The sequence below is a fragment of the Elephas maximus genome, chromosome 22 (assembly GCF_024166365.1).
Source record: "Elephas maximus indicus isolate mEleMax1 chromosome 22, mEleMax1 primary haplotype, whole genome shotgun sequence".
NCBI classification, from domain to species: Eukaryota; Metazoa; Chordata; class Mammalia; order Proboscidea; family Elephantidae; genus Elephas; species Elephas maximus.
This window is the reverse complement of record NC_064840.1, coordinates 79,880,799-79,905,806: the sequence shown is the minus strand read 5'-3', so window position 1 is coordinate 79,905,806 and position 25,008 is coordinate 79,880,799. Positions and strand designations below refer to the sequence as shown.

At 44.0% G+C, this 25,008-nt stretch overlaps 1 protein-coding gene across 6 annotated transcripts in view; it reads right to left on the bottom strand.

The window, feature by feature from the left end:
* The window catches only part of FAT1 (FAT atypical cadherin 1), a 142,636-nt gene that overhangs the window by 15,168 nt on the left and 102,460 nt on the right, over nucleotides 1-25,008 (bottom strand). For 4 of the 6 annotated variants that reach the window (XR_007514836.1, XM_049865164.1, XM_049865167.1 and 1 more), the window contains exons 10-20: nucleotides 18,654-22,721; nucleotides 17,936-18,132; nucleotides 14,555-14,708; nucleotides 13,495-13,728; nucleotides 12,312-12,701; nucleotides 10,427-10,641; nucleotides 10,034-10,171; nucleotides 6,513-6,656; nucleotides 3,846-4,043; nucleotides 2,601-3,402; nucleotides 2,145-2,291 (exon numbers count right to left, since the gene is read on the bottom strand). Coding sequence is in view for 5 of the 6 variants with exons in the window: in XM_049865164.1 (XP_049721121.1) it covers nucleotides 2,145-2,291; nucleotides 2,601-3,402; nucleotides 3,846-4,043; nucleotides 6,513-6,656; nucleotides 10,034-10,171; nucleotides 10,427-10,641; nucleotides 12,312-12,701; nucleotides 13,495-13,728; nucleotides 14,555-14,708; nucleotides 17,936-18,132; nucleotides 18,654-22,721 (6,687 nt within the window). In the remaining variant the exon portion in view is untranslated. The remainder of the gene's footprint in view (nucleotides 1-2,144; nucleotides 2,292-2,600; nucleotides 3,403-3,845; nucleotides 4,044-6,512; nucleotides 6,657-10,033; nucleotides 10,172-10,426; nucleotides 10,642-12,311; nucleotides 12,702-13,494; nucleotides 13,729-14,554; nucleotides 14,709-17,935; nucleotides 18,133-18,653; nucleotides 22,722-25,008) is intronic. The other 2 variants (XM_049865166.1, XM_049865169.1) reach the window with 1 other exon arrangement.

The following is a 25,008-nucleotide window of genomic DNA, read 5'->3' as shown; positions in this document are numbered from 1 at the left end:
AAGTGTCTATTTCCTTAAGAGTATAACATAACTGGCTCTCCGTCTGGAAGAAAATAAATCAGACTAATGAATCATGGAGAAATGAATTCTAAGATAATGAAAGGTTCAAATATAAAACTGTCCAATATAAAATCATCTGAAGACAATTCAGAAAAATATTTGCACAGGATAACATTTGGGAAACCTTCTCCCGCAAGATAGAAAACCCATTCCTGAAAAAAATACAATCATCTCCAAAGACAGAAACTGTTACGTAAAATCATGCTGAACTGATGAAATAAAAATTAGATTTCACAATGACAAAAGATTCTGTTAAACAAATCAAAAGATGAGTAGTGTACAGAAGTGGAACGTGTAACGCATCAACGTTAATACCCATAACACACAAACAGCTCCATACAGAGGTAACAAGAAAAAGACAGATTTCTCGGATGAGCAAAGAATATCAACAGGCCGGTCACAGAAGAGAACATGCTAACAGGTAATGGAACAAATGAAAAGATAACTTTTGCAAGGAGCCAGAGAAATGCATATTAAAATAATAATTAGATATTATTTCATGCCATTTGATGGGGGATTTTTTTAAAGAACTTTCAATACTGGCAAGAGAGTGGGGGAAACAAACACCTGTGTAAGTGAATGGAAAAAAAATTTAAAATGTAGTTAATTTTTGACATAGTAAATGCTAATTTTAGAATTTATCATACAGACAAGACCAGAACTTTTTAGAAAGAAAGAAACAACAACTTAAATCTCTACCCAGAAGGAAAACACTGACTCAATGTTGGCACAGCCTACCAGGTAACACAGGGCAGCTATCACAAAGAATTCTGTTTCCTTACCTGGAAGATCCCCTGACTTCCTGTTAAGCGGGAGGGGGGACGGAGGGTGAGGAAGAGCACCAGGTAGAGGCCTAGGGGAGGTACGGTCGCATCTCACATTTTAGTTTAAAAAAGGAGAAGAGGAAAGAGAAAATGGAAAATGAACCTCTAAATACAGGACTACGTGTCTAAATGAGCACCAACAGAAGAACACCACCAAACTAATAACTCAGGGGTATGCTATTACAAACCAAAAAACCCACTGCCATTGAGTCGAATCCTGACTCACGGCAACCCTAGAGGACAGGGTGGAACTTCCCCACAAGGTTTCCACGGCTGTCAGTCTGTACCGAAGCAGACTGCCACATCCTTCTCCCGTGGATGGGCTGGCGGGTTCAAATGGCCAACTTTCTGGTTTGCAGCTGAGCACTTAACCACTGTGCCCCCAGGGCTCCTTATATAGAGAATGGAAAAGCTACTACCATTATTCTTTATTCATCTTTATGCTTGATTTGTTATAATGAACACACATCATAATATTTTAAAACTTCAATAAAGAAGAAAATTGTAAGAAACACTGAAGAACGCAGAGACCTGTACACCAATGTTCACTGCAGCCAAAAGGTGAAAACAGCCCAAATGTCCATCAACAGACAAATGGATAAACAAAATGTGGTCCACACATACAATGGAATATTGGTACTCAGCCATCAAGAGAAATGAAGTCCTGATGTATGCTTCCACGTGGACGAAACTTGAAAATATTATGCTGAGTAAAATATGTCAGTCACAAAAGGACAAAAACTGTACCATCTCAATTTTATGAAATACCTAGAATAGCCAAGTGTGTAGAGATCAAGGAGCCCTGGTGGCGCAGTGGTTAACTGCAAACTGAAAGGTCAGCAGTTCGAATCCATCAGCCGTTCTTTGGAAACCCTATGGGGCAGTTCTACTCAGTCCTACAGGGTCGCTATGAGTTGAAATCAACTCCACGGCAACAGGTTTTCTTTGTTATAGAGATCCTATTTTATTACCAAAAGCGGTTACCAGGAACGGGTGAGGGGAGGGGAAAAGGGGGCTGGCTCACTGCTTAGGGGACACCAAGCTTATGTTAAGGGCAATGGAAAAATTTGGAAACAGATGATGGTTTGTTAAATATGATGAATATAATTAGTGTTACTGAACTGTTCACCTGAAGAACACTGAAATAGCAAATGTTTTGCTACCTACTGTACCTACCACACACACACACACATACACAGAACAAAGAGGGGTGAGGGGAGAAATACTGAAGGTAGTTTCTTAAAATAGAAGTACGCTCACTATTTGAGCTCTCACCCGGGCACTCGGCAAACCTGCCACCAGGACACACACAGGTGTATCGCTCCTCTCTGGGATCAGGGACACACTCAGATCCCTCTGGGCACGGACTGTCTTCACATCCTTGGTGCACAGCTGGGCATTTTCCGTCTTGGTTTAAAGGAAAGAGAGGGAGAGAGAGATAATTAATTGGCATTTCAAGAAAATGATCTTTAATTTGTAGCCTTCCAAGGCTGTATGTGAAATGAACCTACAACACTATTTTCACATGCCGTGTTACCTTTGGAAACCCTGGTGGCGTTGTGGTTAAGAGCTACGGCTGCTAATCAAAAGGTCACTAGTTCAAATCCACCAGGCACTTCCTGGAAACCCTCTAGGGCAGTTCTACCCTGTCCTTTAGGGTCACTATGAGTCGGAATCGACTCGATGGCAACGGGTTTGGATTTGTGTGTGTGTTACCTCTGCACAGACACACAGCTGTTCTCTGGTGGCGGGGGGTCACAAAGCTCAGTCTGGCTGTGCTATGTGTTGACATGACGTTTTCATCAACAGACACCTTCTCATCACAGAATTTCCACGGGCAATCCAGTCCTGCACAGAGTTTCTGGAATACATCCAGTATCCTCACACCGATGATTTCCTCGATATCAGTCACAGAGGAATTAATCTTGTGCAGAAGAACTTTCGTAGAAACCTGGGCGCCACCTGACTTCTCTACAAAAAGTAAGACGTCTAGATGTGGATGGTGCTCAGAGGGCTGCAAGCTAACGATCTGTACGTCGTTCCTCCTCACCCCCAGGACGTTTCGGAGAGCTCGCTGGAAGTTGCGCCAGTAGTCGCCCACAAACTCTTCTGGAGTCAGACTGGCAAAGCGGATCGCGATGGTGTGGTTCAACATCTCCTGCGTTACCTGCCTGATATGCACCATGATGTCGGCCACGGTCGTAAACTTTCCGTCTGTGACGCTGACGTTGAGAAGGTACTGCCCTGGGTCTAGTTTTCCGTGTGCTATCAGCTTGCCACCTGTGCTGGAGACAGAGAACAGGCTGTCCATCTGGGGGTCAAGGCTGTAGGTTAAAGTATCATACACATCTTGGTCTGTGGCGTGGATCTTCCCAATGACACCACCTGAGTACTCCTCTTCAAAGGCAGTGATAAAAATCTCTAAGGGCAAAATAGCAGGTGGATAGACGCTCTCTTCAATGACCCTAATGTCGATATACGTCAACGATGACAGCGGGGGTTTCCCATTATCTGCCACCTGCGAGAAAAGAAAAACAATTACCTACGTCACTGCTCACAACTTCCTAATAAAAGACATACTTATGTCACTTAAGTCGTAAAAAGTCCTCAGTTGTTAGATACCTATTTTTCCACATAAGAAGCATATTAAGAAACAGAAAAACTTTTTTTTTATAGCCCTTTTACCAATTTGTACTAAAGTCTGGCTCCCTCAATGTCTACGATAAAGCAACCAAATAAGTGAGCCCCCACAAAGTGTAATGGAATAAAGACGAAGGGATGGCAAAAAGGAAAAAGACGACCGTTGCATAAATTTTTATTTTCTCACTAAATGCATGCTGCTTAAATGCAAGAACACGACCACTGAGCAAAGGCAGGGGATGGAAGAGAAAATAAAGACCTTAAACACAGCCCTTCTCTACCTAGAACCTCACAATAAATCATAAAGAAAAGTCTCGATACCTTAACATGCAGCAAGTAATGATCTTTCACTTTTCTCTTGATGGCAGCTGCCGTCAGGAGGACTCCTTGCTGGTTAACTTCAAATGCTCGGTGGTCATTCCCGCTCACGACAGTAAAGAAGAAGGGTGGACCGTTCTGAGAAGCATCCCTGTCTGTCACCACCAGCTGTAGGACACTGAAGCCCACAGGCTTGTTTTCCTGCACAGAACAGATGCAACACACCCACGTACACAGCTTTCAGCAAAAATGAATCCAATGCTAAGAAACACCCACTAGTTTTCTATGATATGAAAACTACTGAAATCAAAGCTTATCACGATATTCCATCTGAGAGGAAGGGACAGGAGAGGTGGGAGGGTAGGGAACGAGGTGGTGGTGGGGGGGTGGGAGGAGAAAGGCAGGAAAGGGAACATAAGGGGAGGAAGAGTGGGATGAGGGAAGAGTGGAGGAGGACTAGGGGAGGAAGGTACACAGGTAGGAGGAGATGAAGAGGAGTGAGAGAAGGGGTGGGAACAAGGGCGGGTGGAGGAGGATGAGGGGAGGAAGGCACACAGGAAGGAGATGAGGAGGGGTGGGAATGGGAAGAGTGGAGGAGGACTGGGGAGGAAGGCACACAAGTAGGAGGAGATGAGAAGGGGTAGGAATGAGGAAGACTGGAGGAGGACTAGGAGAGGAAGGCACACAAAAAGGAGGACATGAGGTGAAATGGGAGGAGGGGTGGGAATGAGGGAGGGTAGAGGAGGACTAGGGGAGGAAGGCACACAGGAAGGAGGTAATGAGGAGAAATGGGAGGAGGGGTGGGAACGAGGGAAGGTGGAGGAGGACTAGGGGAGGAAGGCACACAGGAAGGAGGTAATGAGGAGAAATGGGAGGAGGGGTGGGAACGAGGGAAGGCGGAGGAGGAAGGCACACAGGTAGGAGGAGATGAAGAGGAGTGGGAGAAGGAGTGGTAACGAGGGAGACTGGAGGAGGACTAGGGGAGGAAGGCACACAAGTAGGAGGAGATGAGAAGGGGTAGGAATGAGGAAGACTGGAGGAGGACTAGGAGAGGAAGGCACACAAAAAGGAGGACATGAGGTGAAATGGGAGGAGGGGTGGGAATGAGGGAGGGTAGAGGAGGACTAGGGGAGGAAGGCACACAGGAAGGAGGTAATGAAGAGAAATGGGAGGAGGGGTGGGAACGAGGGAAGGTGGAGGAGGACTAGGGGAGGAAGGCACACAGGAAGGAGATGATGAGAAATGGGAGGAGGGGTGGGAACAAGGGAAGGTGGGGGAGGAAGGCACACAGGTAGGAGGAGATGAAGAGGAGTGGGAGGAGTGGTAACGAGGGAGACTGGAGGAGGACTAGGGGAGGAAGACACACAGGTAGGAGGAGATGAAGAGGAGTGGGAGAAGGAGTGGGAATGAGGGAGACTGGAGGAGGACTAGGGGAGGAAGGCACACAGGTAGAAGATGAAGAGGAGTGGGAGAAGGAGTGGGAATGAGGGAGACTGGAGGAGGACTAGGGGAGGAAAGCACACAGGTAGGAGGAGATGAAGAGGAGTGGGAGAAGGGGTGGGAACGAGGGAGACTGGAGGAGGACTAGGGGAGGAAGGCACACAAGGAGGAGGAGATGAGGAGAAATGGGAGGAAGGGTGGGAATGAGGGAAGGCGGAGGAGGACTAGGGGAGGAAGGCACACAGGTAGGAGGAGATGAAGAGGAGTGGGAGAAGGAGTGGGAAATGAGGGAGACTGGAGGAGGACTAGGGGAGGAAGGCACACAAGGAGGAGGAGATGAGGAGAAATAGGAGGAGGGGTGGGAATGAGGGAAGGCGGAGGAGGACTAGGGGAGGAAGGCACACAGGTAGGAGGAGATGAAGAGGAGTGGGAGAAGGGGTGGGAATGAGGGAGACTGGAGGAGAACTAGGGGAGGAAGGCACACAAGGAGGAGGAGATGAAGAGGAGTGGGAGAAGGGGTGGGAACGAGGGAGACTGGAGGAGGACTAGGGGAGGAAGGCACACAAGGAGGAGGAGATCAGGAGAAATGGGAGGAGGGGTGGGAATGAGGGAAGGCGGAGGAGGACTAGGGGAGGAAGGCACACAGGTAGGAGGAGATGAAGAGGAGTGGGAGAAGGAGTGGGAATGAGGGAGACTGGAGGAGGACTAGGGGAAGAAAGCACACAGGAAGGAGGAGGAAATGAGAAGCAGCAACAGGGGCAGAAGACAATTAAGAAGCAAGGACTTCGCAACCCTACAGTAATAACGAGCACTATTTTAAAAACCAAAGCACAGTAAGAAGAGAAAAGAAAGCACCATTGTACCTTGAAAATGCTCATCATTTAGTATCAATGGAAAAAACGAACAAACAGACCTGTTGCCGTAGAGTCGATTCCGGCTCACGGTGACCCTACAGGACAGAGTAGAGCTGCCCCCTTAGGGTTTCTAAGGAGCGACTGCTGGACAGTGGATTTGAACAGCCAACCTCTTGGTTGCCAGATGAACTCTCAACCACTGTGCCACCAGGGCTCCAGTATCAATGGAGACCCCTCTAACTTTCTTTTCTCCCATTTTTTTCCTAAAAAGTAGTCTTTGGAAAAGAAAGATATTTTAAACAAAAAACCGCAGCTAGAAAAAGAGCTCACTTCAAAAGGAATGTGTTCAAGGAAGCCTTCAGCACTCCGAGATTACCTGGATGATTACGCTGTAGTTTCCCTTGGAGAACACTGGAGGATTGTCATTGACATCAAACACATCGATGTTCACGGTGGTGGTGTTGACCCTGGGCGGAATGCCGTTATCTGAAGCCTGAATAGTGAGCGTGTATCCTGAAATCTTTGTGGGCAAAAGACAAAGAGAACACACGGAGCTGAAATCAGACATGTACTCTTGACAATCCGGAAGGGCAGGTCCAACGGACTGTCGTCATTTGCTGTATCCTGTATGCAGGCAATTCTCTAGCCTACAAACAAGTGCACTGCAGGTAGCTTATCTACAAAATTCAATGCATTTTCTCAATAAAAAGAGCGATTAGAATTCTCTAATCCCTCTCAAAAACTTACTCATTTTATTAAAGCGTTCTGTCATTAAAAACATACACTTCCATAAACAGGAATGAAGAGAAAAATGAAACAAATGATTGCCTAAAACATTAACGTATCTCAGGTGCTGCTGCTTTGGTAACAACAGGGAAGGCCCATGTCTTCCTCTCAGCCAGGAGACATTAAGCTGCTTCTAACCCTAAGTGCTTATTTTCAACACCTCAGGACACTCCAGAGATCACTCTACCGCATCAGTTTTACACTTGGATTAAAACTCAGCTGTTAATCTCTCAAGATGATCTCTTCATAGCTTCCTATGAAAGGGACTGAGTCCAGAGGGGGAGCTTCTTTTCCAGGCAGTGCCCTGTGAAGTTCTCTCTTCCATAATGAGTTGGTGGAAGAGGCCAGAAAGCTGGCCACATCCCAGAGCGTGTTCCCAGGACATCAATCCTGTGAGATGCTCCAACAAAAAGAGTTCTGAAGGCCAATTAGCTTGAAACACCACAGGCTCTCTCTCTGCTCTCCTACAATAGACATCAGCACATGAAGGACTCCTGTCCTCGAGTCAAAAATTCTCAACTTTGCTTCACACAGCAACACAGGGATCCTTGGTGTAACGGCCACATGGCCTCTACTCCTGGGAAGTCCTTGCTCAAATATAACCGTTCAGAAAAGGAATTAAAGGGCTGAGTTCAATGCAGTGCCACACCACTACCGCCTCAAATGCCTCTAATCACTAACTCAGCCGTCCTTCCTTCTGAAACCGCGTTCTTTATGACCGGTAACGTCATTCTAATTCCCAAAACCAAGGCTTTCCCTGCAAGTCTCCCTTCCTCCTGGTGTCTCTGGAGTGTCAGCCAGTGGCCTCTCTCTTCCTATGCTTCTCATCTCTGGGAAGTTCCTGTTCGTGCTCTATGTCCCTTCCTGTCCCTACGTGTGAGGGAACTGATGGACGGATGTTCTAAATGTAAAGGAATGGATGGGAGGATGAGCGGATGGAGGTGGGTGCGTGATGGACGGGGGATGAGGATGGGTGGATGGGCAGTGGGTGTGTGATGGATGGGGGATGGGAGGATGGGTGGATGGGCAGTGGGTGAGTGATGGATGGGGGATGGGAGGACAAGCCAATGAGGGTAGGTGTGTGATGGACGGGGGAATGGGAGGATGAGCGGATGAGGGTGGGCGTGTGATGGACGCGGGGATGGGAGGATGGGCAGTGGGTGAGTGATGGATGGGGGATGGGAGGATGAGTGGATGAGGGTGGGCGTGTGATGTATGGGGGGATGGGAGGATGGGCAGTGGGTGAATGATGGATGGGAGATGGGAGGATGAGCGGATGAGAGTGGGCGTGTGATGGACGGGTGGATGGGAGGATGGGCAGTGGGTGAGTGATGGATGGGGGATGGGAGGATGGGTGGATGAGGCTAGTTACGTGATGGATGGGGGCATGGGAGGATGAACGGATGCGGGTGGGAGCATGGGTAGACAGAAGGATGGGAAGAGGGCTGGATGGATGGGTGAATGGATGGGGGTGGGTATATGGGTGGGTGGGTATTGATGGATAGATGGATGAGGGATGGGAGGATGGATGGTGAATGGGTAGGTGGGCAGATGGGAGGATGGGTCATGATGGATGGGAGGATGGATGGGTAGGTGGGTGCATGGGTGGACTGAAGGATGGGAGGATGGATGGGTGAATGGGTGGGTGGGCAGATGGGAGGATGGGTGGATGGGTCATGATGGATGGGAGGATGGATGGGTGGGTACATAGGTGGACTGAAGGATGGGAGGATAGGAAGATAGGCGGAAGGGTGGATGGGTCATGATGGATGGAAGGATGGATGGGTGGGTGCATAGGTGGATGGGAGGATAGGAAGATAGGTGGAAGGGTGGATGGAAGGGTGGGTGGGAAGGTGGATGGACAGACGTTCAGCCTGACCTGCTTCTCCGCATTTTCTCACAACTACCTCAATCCCTTAGATCACGTCTACGTTCATCTCCAGCACCATGTACCGTACCTACATTTCCAGCTCTGAAGTCTCTAAGCTTCAAAATAAAATCTCCAAATACTGGCTGAACAATTGTACCTGAATATGCAATTTTCCCCTAAAAGTCAGCATATCAAAAGCCACATTCTTCAACCTCTCCCAGCCCTCATGACTTCCCCCTCCTTCTCTTTAATGGTACTACTCAGTCATAGCAAGACTGAAAAAAACCGAGTCATCTCTGACTCCACTGGTTTCTACACAGGGCCATATCTAAGTCATATGGATTCTAATTCTTTTCTTAATTCTTGCTGCTGCTTTCCCAGTTCAGGCTCTTGTTGCCTCACACTGATTGTCACTGGCCTTCTTACCTAGTTTCTCTCTAAAGAACATTCAGAGCCCTGGTGGTGCAGTGGTTAAGAGCTACGGCTCTTCTAACCAAACGGTCGCAGTTCAAATCCACCAGGAGCAACTTGGAAACCCTATGGGGCAGTTCTACTCTGTTCCATACGGTCACTATGAGTCAGAATTGAATCAAGAGCAATGAGTTTTTGGTTTTGGTAGTACTAATTTTCCACAAACAACCCTTTTGTAATGTTACATCTCGGCTCACAAATATTCAGTAACTCTCTAGCGACTGCAGCATCAAGCCTGAACCTCTAACCCTGGTTTTTAATGTGGCCTATAATCTGTTCCTAATACCTTTCCATCTTATCTCCCCCTTTATCCTTATACGATAACTCTACTCCAATACAACTGGGTAGTTAAAGTTCCCTAAATATACCCCATCGTTTCCTGCCTCCATGTCTTTGTCCATGCAGTTCCCCAGGAGGAATTCTCTTCTCTCAACCTTTATGGCCTTCCAAATCCCCGCTATTATCTAAACCCAGCTTCTACCTGCATGAAGAGTCTCAGAACACTGGAGCCAACAGTAACTCCTTTCCTCAATGAATATAAAACTTTTATTATCCAACCTTCATGTTAGTATGAACACGCTTCTTAAATTCTTGAGATCTTCACACTATAACTGCTGTTCAAGTATTTCTCTCACTTCAAGCTCCTGGAGAACAAGGCTGGCTCTATCCTTGGGTACTGCCCGTCATGCCCAGCAGATCAGGTATACATGGCACTCCTGTTTACTGATGCCACACGTTGTAACCAACCTAAACCAAACTTTCCCACTTACTCTTTCCCGGTCTAGAAGTTTGGTCACTTTTACTTCCCCCTTGACAGGGTCAATTGTAAATGGACTTCCTTGATTGCCGTCAATAATTGAATAGTGGATGTGGCTGTTTGAAGGTCCATCAGCATCATCGGCCATAACCTAGAAGACATCACACTCCTGTTTAGGAAACAGCTAAGGAAGGGATAACCAGAAGCCTATTAAACAAATTTCTGATATTAACAGCCACCTGTTTATAAAGCAATGGTTTATAAGAATCAGTAACTAACTGGGATAACGAGGTATGTTCGTATCTTCAAATTATTTCCTAGTAAGAGCTCTAGAAAAGCAAGACTGATCGTACTCAAAACTCTTGCAAAGATTCAGAAGAAAAACGCCAGTGGGCAAAGTACACACCGTGACGACAGGCTGTTCAAGCACAGCGTCCTCACTGACCACTGCTGTGTAGGTGTTTTGGCTGAACACGGGGGTGTTGTCGTTGACGTCGGTGACATTAATGTTCACAGTTGCGACATCACTCAATGGCGGTGTGCCTCCATCAGTGGCTTCTACAGTCAGGTAGTACTCGTGAGAGTTTTCATAGTCCAGACTCTCAATGACAAATATGGCCCCTGTAGAGAAAATCAAAATTACGTCCAGCACTTTTCCTACTACGACTAAAACGGACAAGTTTACACAAATTTAATTTCCACTACAAAAGTTTGCCATTTTTATATGTTTTCTAATTCTTTAATTCAATAATTAAAAACTACATATTTGCCCATCCCTACCTAGATCCTTACTTATTCCTCTTACTTTCCTGATATTCTCTGTGATATTTAAATTGCTTTCCCAATCAATTCCACCTCCATCTCCAGCTATAAAAACTATATTTCTTATTTCTTCTAAACCATAGTTTACCACAGTCTACACTCTAATGAACAAAATAAAAGGATAAAAAAATCTACTCTGTGGCTTTTGGTTTCCTTTTCTTCTCATACATTTTTTTTTTTTAATGTAAGGGTAGAAATGTGTGTTCTTTTCTTAATCTCTAAAATAACCCTCTGCTTATACCCCATCATTTTAAGAAAATTCCTTTCTGATTTACCTAGTCTCTTAACATTTTTTGCTTTTCTCTTCACTGTGGTGCAACTTATCTAAAAACAGAACGGGAATAAAAGACCCCTAAAATTAACAACTTCATGGTATGTTATTAAAATGTGTTTCCAAATAGCATCATCACACGCTTTTAAAGACAGGTTGAAGTCACATACAGTTAAATACAGTTTGAATGCCACAATTTTTTATGATGTTCTAAGACATACAGCTATTTCAAGACGACAGGTTAACTAACGAGGCCACACAGTATTCACGCAACAGGAGCCAACGGCTCCTATGACTTTTGACCCTGGCTGTCATTCATTCAGTGTGATTCAAAGTACTTCATCTGTTATGTACAACTAGCTTATAGTTTAACAAATTACCAGATACCTGTTACAGAAACTAAGATTAAAGACACCGAAATTACGGCTTCACTTGGGAAGCAATTTCACATGAGTTTAAGGGGTGGGAGTGGGGAAAGGCTTACAGGATGACTGTCTTCCAATATCTTCCACTCTCTATCCTGCTAACACAGCACATTTCACATCTTTGCTAATACTAGAGTGTGATACTTTAATTTTGTATTTATAGTTAACTTACTTGTAGTTTAAAACACATATGCCAGAAATGTATCTTACTATGCAGAACTATAGTTTGAAGTCTTCTAAACCTATTTTCAATTTCACTTCAAACAACAAAAAGCAAGAAAACTTTACTTTTCTCTCTTTAGAATATCTACTGACAATGTGTACCATATTTTACATGAATAACGCACGTTATACATTTCTTAGGGCCAACCTTGCCCTCCCCTCCTGAGGTATTTTTGTAAGCACACTAAGCTGATTTTTTTTTAATACCAACATGTGAAAGAAATAAGTATAGCCCATTTATGAAAATACTTGTGGGGGGAGGGCATGGTTGGCAAAAAAAAGTATATAACACGTGTTATTTGCATAAAAATATGGTAGTCTGTCACTTAGTATAAAGTAACCAAACCACTGAGTCGATTCTGACTCATAGCGACCCTATATGTAGGACGAAGTAGAACTGCCCCATTGGGTTTCCAAAGAGCGGCAGCTGGTTAGCAGCCAAGCTCTTAACCACTATGCCACCAGGGCTCTGGTATAATAAGGTAAAGCATGAGGCAAATTTATCCTTCTTACCGGGATATGGGTTTCCTCTCATTTACATGGCACGTTACCTGTTTTTGAATCTATGCTGAATTTCCCATGTTCATTTCCACTTATCAGTGAGTAGGTGATTTCTGCATTTGCTTCGATATCCCGACTTGCCGCATACACTTGAAGAATCTCTGTCCCGACGGCCACGTCCTCAGACACCGTGGCACCATATTCTCGGTATTCAAACACAGGTGGGTTGTCATTTATATCCAAAACGGAGACGACAACGGTGCCAGTAGCCGTCAGCCTCCTCGGCAAACCCTGATCTACAGCTTTCAAAGTAAGAGTGTATACGGCCTGCAGTTCCCTGTCCAAAGGCTTCTCCAGCTGAATGATCCCAGATAGCTCATTAATGGAGAACTGTCCCTCAGCAGAGTTAGTCAACGAGTAGGAAATCTTCCGGTTCAAGCCTGCCCAGACAGAGAGTTATGTCAGAATGCTTCAGAATTTTAAAATGTTTTATTTAAAGAGATTGAAACTTAAAAATTTTTTTTAACATGTCACATATTAAAAAAAGGGAAATTGGCAACATGTATCATCAAAAATTCCTATCATGACTATGCACTTTAAAAAGTAAGACTTCCTGGATTAAGAACTCGCAGAGCTAAACCAAATATAACTACCTGGCTTTTCAGACAATGCTGTCTGCCACACCTTTTAAAAATGAAATCTAATTATTTTGCTTCAGTGACAAATAATTATTTAAAAAGTAACATTTTTGACATTCTTCTCATTCTACAGTATGACTGAAGAAATTATTTTTATTCTCTGCTGTCGAAATATTGTGAATATACATTCTACAGTCTTTATTTTGAAACTGTAACAATATAGTATTTGCTTCTGTTATCTTCCTGTGATATTAAAACCTATCCTCACTCACTGGTTTATTCACAAAATAACACTTGACTGATAAATTCAGTGGGATACAAAGATCAGTTAACATAAGTCACTAACCAGAATTTAACTGACACCACAGATAGCCTAAAACACTAAATTCACTGGGTATAATTCTGAGACTTGAAAAACCGATTAGAAATCAGTTAATTGTTCCAGAGATTTCGTTCCACTTCGGTGCTAAGGAATTCACCACAATGGGAGCTGTTCACACGCATGAAGTCAGACACCCCGGGTTTTTGCATGTTTTACAACAGCTCCTGAGGTCGCAGTTCACGATCTGAAGGCAAAGCACCCTCTGGGTGGTACCTGCATCGGCGTCTGTGGCCTGCACCCTGGTCAGCAGCGTCCCAGGCTCTGTGTTCTCAAACACGGTGATGGTGTACGGGTCCGCAGAGAACTCAGGGGCGTTATCGTTCACGTCTTCTAACGTCAGCACGACATGAGCCTGGCAGAACCTTCCGCCTCCATCCGTAGCCTTGACCAGAAGATTATAAACCCCTTGCCCCTCACGATCCAGTGGCGCCAATGTTTTCAGTTCACCTAAAACCGACAACAAACAAAAATACAGGGGCTCGCTCCAAATTTAGGACATGAACTGAAAGAGAGCATCTTAGGTGTTTCCCTTTCTCTGATAAGTAAAAATCTGAGTAAGTCTTCCTCCGGAGAACAATTTTATCAGTGACAGTCAACAGCTGCCTGGGCACAGTGATCCCTGCCAGGTGCAAGCTCTTTATTAAGTCATGAAGACCTGAGGCCAGGGCGTTTGCACTTTGTATCATTTCACAAAAGCAAAGTAACTACCTAATTTACCAAACCAAAAAACAGTTTAAATGAACTCAAGAATTGAATTTATATGCTCACAATTAGTTCTTCAGGGGAAAACAAAATACCTTAATAGGAAACTTATTAGTTGACTCTAATTTTAACAAAATACAAATTAGGGAAACAATTCTAGTAATTTAAAAACTAATAAAACACCATGACTCATTTGAATCACAAACATGCTAAATTATAAATTTATGGTCACAAATTCAAGAAAACAAGCTACATAAATAAAAATGAAGAAAACTGGAAGTCTGAGATATGCTTTAACTTCTGAGTTTTTTTTTTAAGTTGATGTAAACAACTTTTAAATTTTGAATTCTTGGTTCCAGTAGGTGATAGCGGTGCTCTGAATTTTTTTTACCGCATCCCAAATTTTACCAATTAGATCACTGTTTAGATTTCTAAAAAATGTCAATTTTGTAGCAGCGGAGTAAACCTGAGTAGGATAAAACACAGTTTCACATTTTCTGTGATCTAAACTAGGCACGTGTATGAGTTTTGTTAGAACACACAATCAACTTGCCCCAAACGTCTTCATTACCTGTGTCTGGATTTAGTGTGAATTTTTCTGCACCCAGGCCAAACAATGTGTATGTGATCTCAGCATTGGAACGAATATCAGCATCTGTGGCAGAGACCTGCATAACCAGCTTCCCAGGAAGGGCGTCTTCTGGAATGGTGTCTGAATACACAGTCTACAGAGATTTCAAACAGCATCATTAGCATACAACATTAAAAGTCAGCATGACTGCCCAGGGAATGATGGAAAAGAAATCCTTTAACTGTGGCAACAGAAAATCTATGAATGACAGAGGTTAAAATCCCGGGAGCCTTCAAGACTATTTTTCTTACAAAACATGTTTGAAACGAGGAGAAGCCATGTTAACAGTTAACAACTCTGTTATCTCTGAAAGGTCTGAAGGACATTTAACCCACTGAATACTGATGTCATAGAGTTGGTTTCATATTTAGTTTAGTTTAAATTCTCATGAGAAAATGTACGTGGCGTTTTGCATTTATGTAAATACTGGAGAGAATTAACTCCTGTGATTTCGTACCTCATTTCCAGACACAGGAATCTGGTGCCTGCACTCATTCCTAACACAGAGCCCCCAATAACTGCAGTTGGGACAGCAGCGGTCCCAATGTTACAGGAGAAAACTGGGATTCCCCAAAGCCACAAGGGTGGCAGGTGATGCCCAGGCTGGGCTCCTCTCTTCCTCTCTACCCCTCTTCTCCTCACCAGGGATTCAACTCTCAACACAATAGCTGTTTCCAGTTCCAACTACATAGGAATCCATGCCATAAACTAAAACGTGAGAGAAACAGGTATGATTTTGTTGAACTTATTTGCTCAAACTGGGCTGAATTATAGGTGAGCTACATTCTACAGCACGTGAAACCAAATATTTTGCAATACTCATGAATTTAAATATTTAGTGTCTTTATTACTCCCAGAGGTGATAAAGTATAGCTTCCAAATAATATGAAAATGCTAAAAATAAATAACAGCAGTTTCACCATGTAAAAGAGATTGGCAAGCATGGTTTCTTCTAATTATTCCCCTTTTACCCAGATTTTGATGATATGATCTAAAGCGAAGTTATGCCTCTTCCGATTTTAATGCCTAGAAAAGACAATTTCTAAAAACGTAGAAATATAAACCAAACCCACTGCCGTCGAGTGAATTCTGACTCATAGTGACCCTATAGGACAGAGTGGAACTGCCCCACAGGGTTTCCAAGGAGCACCTGGCAGGTTTGAACTGCTGACCTTTGGTTAGCAGCCGTAGCACTTAACCACTACGCCACCAGGGTTTCCCGTAGAAATATAGACTTCTTAAAAACTTAGGATATGTTTGTGCTTGGTGTTATTTACGTTGTATCCCACATACATGTATATATATGAGACATAACGTGTCTCACATAAATACATTACATATACATGTGTGTGTGTGAATTTCAAAACACGGTCACCAAAAAGTACAAACAGGGATTGCAATTAAATCCTCATTCCTCAGAAGTCCCACTTCCCCTCACAACTCATTTATTTTTTTAATCGCAGTGGAAATATACATAACAAAAATACGCCATCTCAACAACTTCTTCACGTACAATTCAGTGACAGGACTGCATTCTTCACGTTCACGAGAGAACTTTAAGTATCTGTGTCCTGGACAACAGCCCTGTTACTTTCCACAGTCCATATTTCATACGTCTCATGCTGACCGAGTCTGGAACCTTCTCCAGCTCCTCAGTCCCTTCTTGAGATTCATTCCCCTGTCTATACAGCCCTCCCTTTGCCACCACGCTCTCCCTGCTCCTTTTACGGTCACTTTCCTCACTGGCCAAGTCCATTTCCTAATACACACTCCTGAATCTCCTGCCGTCAGGCATCCACCCACCCACATTACGATGCTGAGACTACCATCTGCCCGTCAGCCACGGGATCCAAATGGCCTGTGTTCACGCCTCTGCCCTGTTAGTTTATCCCTGTCCACCTTTGCTTGCTACCCTATCTCCTAAAAATTTTTCCTTCAACCTAAATGACACTGTACTGACATTGTTCTCTTCTTGCTGTCTCTGCGTCCTCCATCCTTTTCTCCATGGAAACACCTGTTATCTTTTTTGCCTTTATTATTATCCTCTCAATGAATTCAATGATCAGTTATCCATAGAAACTGCCAAGTGTACAACCTTCTCTGATATCTCACACCTCAATCTTGCCATCTCTAAATGTCTAAAGCACACACTCACCTGAACGCTCGCCCTGTTACCTTAAAATTAACAAATCTGAATGGCAACTCAACACACTCTCTCTAAAACCCATTCTCCTCCAGGCTCACCTTTGTCATTGCCTTGACCATACTCCCAATTATTCCCATAGGAAACCTTGATGGAAAACAACTCAACACTCACAGTGCTGTCCCATGCAGGCAGGGACCATATGCTACCAGCTTTTCCTAGGTAGTCTCTTCTATCCTTTCATTCTGTCTGCCACCCCTGCCTACACTATCACTTCCCTGTCTTCATTCTTCCTTATCTAGAAAATGGACATGGTGCTACCAAGCTGATCTTCTTTAGGCAACTCCTGGATTGTCATCTCTTTCAACCATAAAAGGATTCAAAGTCTCTACTTTCTTTAGGATATAGTACTAATTTCCTGGAATGACCTTTAAAACCCTCTCTAACAGAGTTAACAGAGTTTAGTGTTGGAATTCCAGGTTTCTTTCCCATGATTCAACACAAATTCTCTACTTCTGGCCAACTAAGCCACTTACTATTCCCACACACGCGTTCACCCCACACGCCCACCTGTCTTTCCACATCTACCCTTGATGTCTAATCACTACCTCCCAGAGGCTGGGCCTAAGCCGTGTCTCTTCACAGCATTCCCCACCCTCTAGCTCTTGCTCGAGTCCCCTCATGTGACCTTGAATGGGAACAGCTCTTCTCTGGTATATATTTTGTCCTTTCATTAAATGGTGAGTGCCAAAGGTTCAGAAGCCGTATCACTAACCTCTTGGTTCCATTAGTGTGTTTGAGAGTTAAATGCCCCCCAAATGGTCTGTTAAAGCAAAACAGACTTCTGTACCCTGAACTGCTGGCCAGGTTTTTCCCCAAAATAACTTTACTTCAAATGAATGGAATCCCTTCACGGAAAGTTTACAGAGGATTTCTGCCTTAGACATAGCTGTAATCCTGTCCGTAACTGCAGTCCACAGAATGAGGGTTTTGAGCTACACGGCACTCTGAAAATCATTCTGAAGCTCTGCCAACTCTCACTTCTGCTTAAACAGTGAGAGATTATCACACAGAACACATCTGAATTACCCCAAAACACCGCATGACAGTCTCACGCAAAGCCGCAAAGAAACAAATTTCAGTTCACAATATATCAATTTAAGACAAGAGTAGCCTGCCTTTTCGCAAACTGGAGCGTTGTCATTTCCATCCAGAACTTTCACTTCGACGATGGCTTTTGATGAGAAGGTCCCATCGGTTGCCGTGACAGTCAGAAGATAATTATCTTTTGTTTCCCTGTCCAGCGGTTTTTTCACGTAGACTTTCCATTCATTCTGTATGTTTTCAATAGCAAACTGTCCCAAAGGATCCCCTCCTATGAAGTCATTGGAGAAAGATGTTGAAATAAGGATAGAAGTAACACCAGGAGAAGTAAACTGTACAAAAGACACATAATGCTTTGGCCTAAAAAATTGAGGATTTTAAAGGAAATAATTACATTTAACTTTGGCACATATTAGCATTCCCGTTTACTAAATAAAAGCAGCATTAAAATGTATTTTTAAACACAAAATATAAATGCTACTAAACAATCATTTAGCCCACAAGGAAACTAGTTTTTTTTTTTTTCTTTTTGATTATCATGTATTTGTTGTATGCAAACTATAAAATTCAACAGTAGATGAGTCATAAAAATCAAAAAGAGTCTAAGGAAATAGTACTAACCGTTGCTCAAGTAAAGATCTTAAAATGTATCCTAACAGATGTTATTTCTACTTATTTTAGGTATATTTAACTAAAATCATCCCTTTACTCCCAAGTTCCACCAAATGCATTTCTTAGAACTTATACTTCTAATGCAATTTAATTTTCAATAATTTGGTTTGAGATATTTACCTGTTATGTAATATGTAACTTGTCTGTTAATCTCTTCAGAGTCAGCATCTGTGGTACTTAAGATGGCAATTATACCACCTGGGGGGTCGTCTTCACTTACGGTCCCTTTATAGATCTCTGCCGTGAACCGTGGTGGGCTGTCGTTGACATCAGTGACGGTGACCTCCACGATGGCCATGGAGGACAGCTGGACCTTTTCTCCATGGTCTGATGCAACCACTTTAATCTGGTATTTGTCTCTCTTTTCATGGTCAAGTTCCTTTAGGGTTGTGATCCAGCCTGTTTCCATGTTAATGGTGAAAGATTCAACGACTTCTACACTTTGTGTCTGATCTAGACTGTACATAACTTGGCCATTGGTTCCCGAGTCTGTGTCGGATGCCCTGATCTGGATGACCCTACTTCCCCCTGGTAGGTTTTCAACAATAAATGCCTCGTACGGATTAGACTCCAAGACGGGACTGTTATCATTTGCATCTTTTACCTGAACGCTAACATCTGCAGAAGCCACCACCTCAGCGTTGTCACGAGCGCACCGAGCTAGTACGGAAAACTGGTACCACTTAGCTGTCTCGTGGTCCAGAGCCTTCTCCAGTCTCAGCCTTCCACTCTGTCTGTCAATCACAAAGACCTCATCCCGGTTACTTTCTGGAGTGTTCCCTTTGATGAGGCTATAAAGGACAGTCCCGCTATGCTCTGCTCGGATAAGGTCTATTTCTGTCCCGATAGGCATGTCTTCTGAAACTGTATAGGTATAAAACGGCTCTGAAAATTTTGGAAGCTGCGTTTCTGGTGGGAGTATTTTAACGTAGACGGAAACGACAGATTCTTTTGTCGGAGACCCGTTATCCATGGCTCTAACAAAGAAGGTGAAAAACTCGTTTTCTAAGCCAATTAAGCTTTCCTTTGTGGTAATTAAGCCAGAGAGTTTGTTGATTTCCAAGTTCTCTTTAACGCTTTCAGAATCTGCTTCGATGGCGTAGGTGACATCGGCATTGGACCCCTCATCGGCGTCACTTGCGAGAACTTTTATGACTGATGTCCCCTTGGGAGCGTCAGATCTGATGTTCACTTCATATCTGGTTGCTCGGAATTGGGGTGCGTTATCATTGTCATCTGTGAGGATGACATTAATAGTGCAGAAAGCAACTTTTCCCCCAGCATCCTTAGCCATTAAACGAACTGGGATTACTTTCTCGGCTGGGGTTTCTCGATCAAGTTTTTCCAAAGTAAACAGCTGTCCTCTCTCATTTGTGTAAAATCTGTCTTTAGCAAAGTCATTTACAATATGGTAGGTGATGTGACCATAAATACCAGAATCTTCATCCGTTGCTTTCACCTCTGTCACCAAGGTATGTAAGGGAGCATTCTCCGCCAGTTCCACTTCATACTCATTCTGAAGAAAAACAGGACCGTGCAAATTGCCTCCGATTACAGTTACCTGAACCTGAGCTGAACTTCTGAAAACTCCGTCAGAAACAGAAACGTTAAGCTGGTGAAACGGCTTCAGGGTGTGCCGGCGCAGGTTTGAGAGCGTGATGATCCCCGTTTGACTGTCAATGACAAAGTTCTTATGATCATTGCCAGACAGAATGGAATACTCCAACTTGTCTAGGTCTGAACTGTCTGCATCGTAGGCTTTTACACAAGTCACAAAATGCCCATGAATGGCGTGCTCACTAACTCTGGCTTCATAAACCTGCTGGTCAAACAGGGGCGGATTATCATTGAGGTCAGTGACATCCACGGTGACAATGACATCGCTGCTCAGGGGGGGCATGCCGCCATCAATGGCCCTTACAGAAACCTGGTACTGCCGGAACTGTTCATAATCCAGAGTCCTGATGAGTGAGACGAGGCCAGTGCTGCTATCGATGTGAAAATGATCGTGACTCTTGCTATGGTTCCCGAACATCTGGTAGGAAATTCCTCGATTTGGTTCCGAATCAGAATCTGTTGCCCTGACTTGAACGACAGATGTTCCAATGACAGAGGCCTCAGACAGGGTTGCAGCGTAAGCCTGCTGGACGAACACAGGGGGGTTGTCGTTGATGTCTCCCACTACAATGTCAACAAACACTTCAGCGTGGGCTCCCGTCAAGGAGTCAGTTGCTCGTATGCACAATTTATACGCTGGGTGGGACTCGAAATCCAAAGGAGCTATGACGTTTATAACTCCCGTGTTGAAGTTGACTGTAAACTGGCTAAAAGGATCTCCATCTGAGATACTGTAGAACACTTTCTGCCCTTCCGGGCTGTTAGCTTGCACGTGGACAACTGGGCTGTGCAACTGGATATTCTCAGGAATCTCTGCACTGTAGAAAGGCTTTTCAAACACAGGCATGGCTTTATTCACAACAGTGATGGGAACTATAACTTCAGCAGAAAACGCTGGGCTTCCGCCATCTTTTGCAACCACCGTGACAAGATACTCCTTATTTAGGGTGTCGGGTTCAAACTGCTTTTTCAGTGAGATTTCACCAGAGGGCCCGATTTGAAAATGTTCGTGATGTTCCTTAAGGTAGTAACGCACGTCTCCATTCCTGCCACTGTCTCTGTCCACCGCGGTAACATGGCGAATGACGTGCCCCACCTCAGCGTCCACTTTAACCACAGCATAGTAAGGAAGGTTGACAAACACTGGTGCATTATCATTTTGGTCTTCTATGGTGACCTTCACGACAACATGGGCAACTGCTGAAGGCTTGTGCTCTCCTGTGACTTCCACCACCACATCAAAGGCCTCCTGCTGTTCACGATCAAACGGTATGCCGGTGGTCGAGAGTACCCCGGAAGTGCGGCTGATCTTAAATCTTCGATCTGGGTTGAGGATGTGATAAAACAGAGGCTCATTGATGGGATTCCCGATCGCAGTAATGACAGCTAATGTTTTGACTTCGGTGGAATTCTCTTTCACTGCTGCAGAGTATAAATCTTGGGTGAACTTCAGCTGACTTTCTCTGCTTTCTTTCACATTAATTTTCACAGAGGCAAAGCTTGCAAATCTGCCATCGGATGCTCTAACGGTTAACTCATAGCGGCTTCTGAGCTGAGCTGTATTCTGTACCGTTATAGAGCCAGTCTTGTAGTCTATAGAGAACTTCTCCCCGATGTTGCCCTCGGTGATGGAGTACATTAACTGGGAGAATGCACCGGAATCAGCATCTGTAGCGTTGACGGTGATGACTTTCACTCCCTTGTATGTTGGCAACAGAAGCGACGCTTCATATAACGATTTGGGGAACACAGGGGGGCAGTCATTAATGTCAATTACATGGACAGTCACATTGGCTGCATGTTCGGCAAATAAACGTGGCGTTCCCATGTCATGTACTTGCACGGTAAAGTGAAAAACACTTGTTTCTTCATAATCCAAACTCAGTACCGTGTGAAGAGCACCAGTGCTAGAATCAATGGCAAAATATTTGTGTACAGAGGGTTCAACGATGTGATAAACAAGCAAAGCATTTGATTCTCTGTCAGCATCAGCTGCTCGAATCACTAATGGAACATTGCTGTCTGTCAGGACCACGCTGTTAATTGAGGCTGACTCGCTAACGAGTCCTGTATAGTGTGCCTGCGTAAAAACTGGCAAGTTGTCATTTTCATCCTGCAGGTGCACCACAACAGTCGTATTTGTGGACAAGCCCGCCATGTTGGTTCCTTGTATCACCAACGTATATGTGGGCAAAGTCTCAAAATCCAGGACTTTCTGGGTGGTGATACTTCCAGAATGTGGATTAATATCAAAAGCATCACCGATATTTCCATCTTTTATTTCATATACCACTGATGACTGACTGTGGGCCATAACCACGACCACAAAACTCCCAATGCGGAGAGTTTCACTGATTTCAACAGAGTATTCTCTTGATGTAAACTTAGGAGCGGCGTTGTCAGCAATGGTGACAGCGATGTGCACAGACGTTATTTCACTCATGGGTGGATTTCCTTTATCAGTAGCTTTTACCATTAGGTCATATTCCGAGTGCTGACTTTGATCTAATTCTTTGGCAGTTTTTATAGAGCCCAAGATGGGATCAATTGTAAAAGAATTTCCAATATTTCCTGAGAGAAGGAAAAAAAAAAAAAAATGTGGATCAGAGAAAAATACAAGTAGCTGGTGAAGCAGAAACAAAGATATGAAAAAGTGCCTATTAAAATTATGTTCTGAAATTAAACAGAATTCCAGGGATATCAACATTTGAAAGGAATCTTCAACTTGTATCATTTTTATCTGCCTAAAATAAGGTACACTTATCAGTTTTACCTGTAAACTATGAAGAGCAAGAACCAAAAGAAATAACACTCCGTGCCTAAAACTAAAATGAAACTTTTTCGTTATTAGAGGAATTGGGAACATGTTGCAGAAGGACCTGTTACATTAATAATTTATTTTCTAAGAGTCCATCAAAAACTCTTCTAGAAAATATTTATCATTGTTAGCATTTATCACTTGCACATTTCCAAGATTCTTACTCATTATGAAAAAGAAGACGGTCTTAGTTATTTAATGCTGCTATAACAAAAATCCCACAGGTGCGTGGCTTTAACAAATTTATTTTCTCAACTACAGTTAGGAGACTACAAGTCCGAATTCAGGGTGCTGACGTTAAGTGAAGGCTTTCTCTCTCTGTTGGCTCTGGAGGAAGGTCCTGTCTCTTCTGAGCTTCTGCCCCTGGGTGATCTTCATATGAATTGGCATCTATCTTCCCCAATCTCCGTTTGCTTCACTACACCTAATCTGCTTTTTTTTTTTTAATATCATAAAGGTGATTGGCTTAAAAGACACCCTAAACTGGCATGCCCTCTTAATACAACAAAGGACACCCATTCCCAAATAAGATTATAACCATAGGTATGAAAACCAAAAAACCCAAACCTCACAGAGACGCTATAGGACAGAGCAGAACTGCCCTATAGTGCTTCGAAGGAGCGGGTAGTGGATTCAAACTATCAGTATTTGATTAGCAGCCAAGCTCTTAACAACTATGCCACCACCAGGGCCCCACTACAGGTACCTGGGTTAGGATTTACAATACATTTTTTGGGGACACAGTTCAACCTGTAACAAAGACTTGAATTCCCCAAGAGAATTTACATCAAACTTCAAGACAGGGATAAATCTGTGTAACCAATCCCACTTTACAAGTTTTGAAGACTTGAACAATATTCCTTTCTTAAATCTTTTTCAGGTCAGTTTATCTTCTAGGATAGTGGTTCTCGAGGTGGGGGTGGGGAAGTGCTGTTGCGAAGAGGCTAGAGATGCTGCTACGCTTCCTACAACGTGCAGGACAGCGCCCCAAACTAACAACCATCTGGTAGAAAATGTCAATAGTACTGGGTGGAGGGACTCTGCTCTAGATAATTTTGTCCTTGCTTTCTTTGGACCTTTCCCAGCGATATTATATGTATTTAGCTACAACTGCAACTCCGTGAATACTGCATCTTTGTTACCAACGATGGAAATCTTTTTCTAAAAAAACAGCTTTCTATAGCCTCTTTGGATAGACCGCGGCAGCACGTAGAGGTCCTCAGTTCTGACATACCACTGGGAGCCCTTCACCCCTCTTCTGGATCATAAACAAGAGTCCAGAATCCCTTACCGTAAGCAAAGAGCTGAACCCTTTTCCCCCAATGAAATTATTGTGCAAAGTTAACTTGCCACTTAACTGCCGTCTCAAATTCTGTTTTCCTGTAGGTTTTCCGTCAGTATGGCATTTCAAAGACCACGGTTACTGCGTATAATTTGCAAATTGGGAGATTAACCCAGCACTTTTTTCTCCACACCATTAACAGTAAACACTTCCTCTACAGTCCTCATTTCCTTCCTGTAATACATTTTCCAAAAATCCACGACTGTTTTCTTAGCCCAGACCCAGTCTGGTTTTCATTAAGTCTGCCTGGCTCTGCGTTCAGGCCCCAAGGCTCTGCCTCCACCTGCAAAGGGCAGAGGTCCGGGCTTGCCCAGGCCCCGAGCTCTGAGCTCAGTCTGGCCTAGCGTGGGGTCCTGTTGCCTCTGCCAGGCCTCGCAGACACTAATTTCCGGCCTGTCTGTATTTAGAGTCAGCAGTCCTGGGTTCACTCACGGCATTCTGGTCAGTTGTCAGAACTCCAAGGTCCTTTCCTGTCCTACCTATGGTTCACTCCCACCTCCCAAAATTGTGACTGATTGCCCAGCCTGACATGGAAGACTGAAGTAACCTTTGGAAACCACCTTCATCCCCACACCCTGAACTTTCTTCAATCAGGTTCTCACCTCGGGGTCTCTGCATCCGCTGTTTTCCCTACTGGAAGAGTCCTTCCCCAGCCATTCTCACCATTTCTTCACTCATTCATTCATTCCAGCATTTAT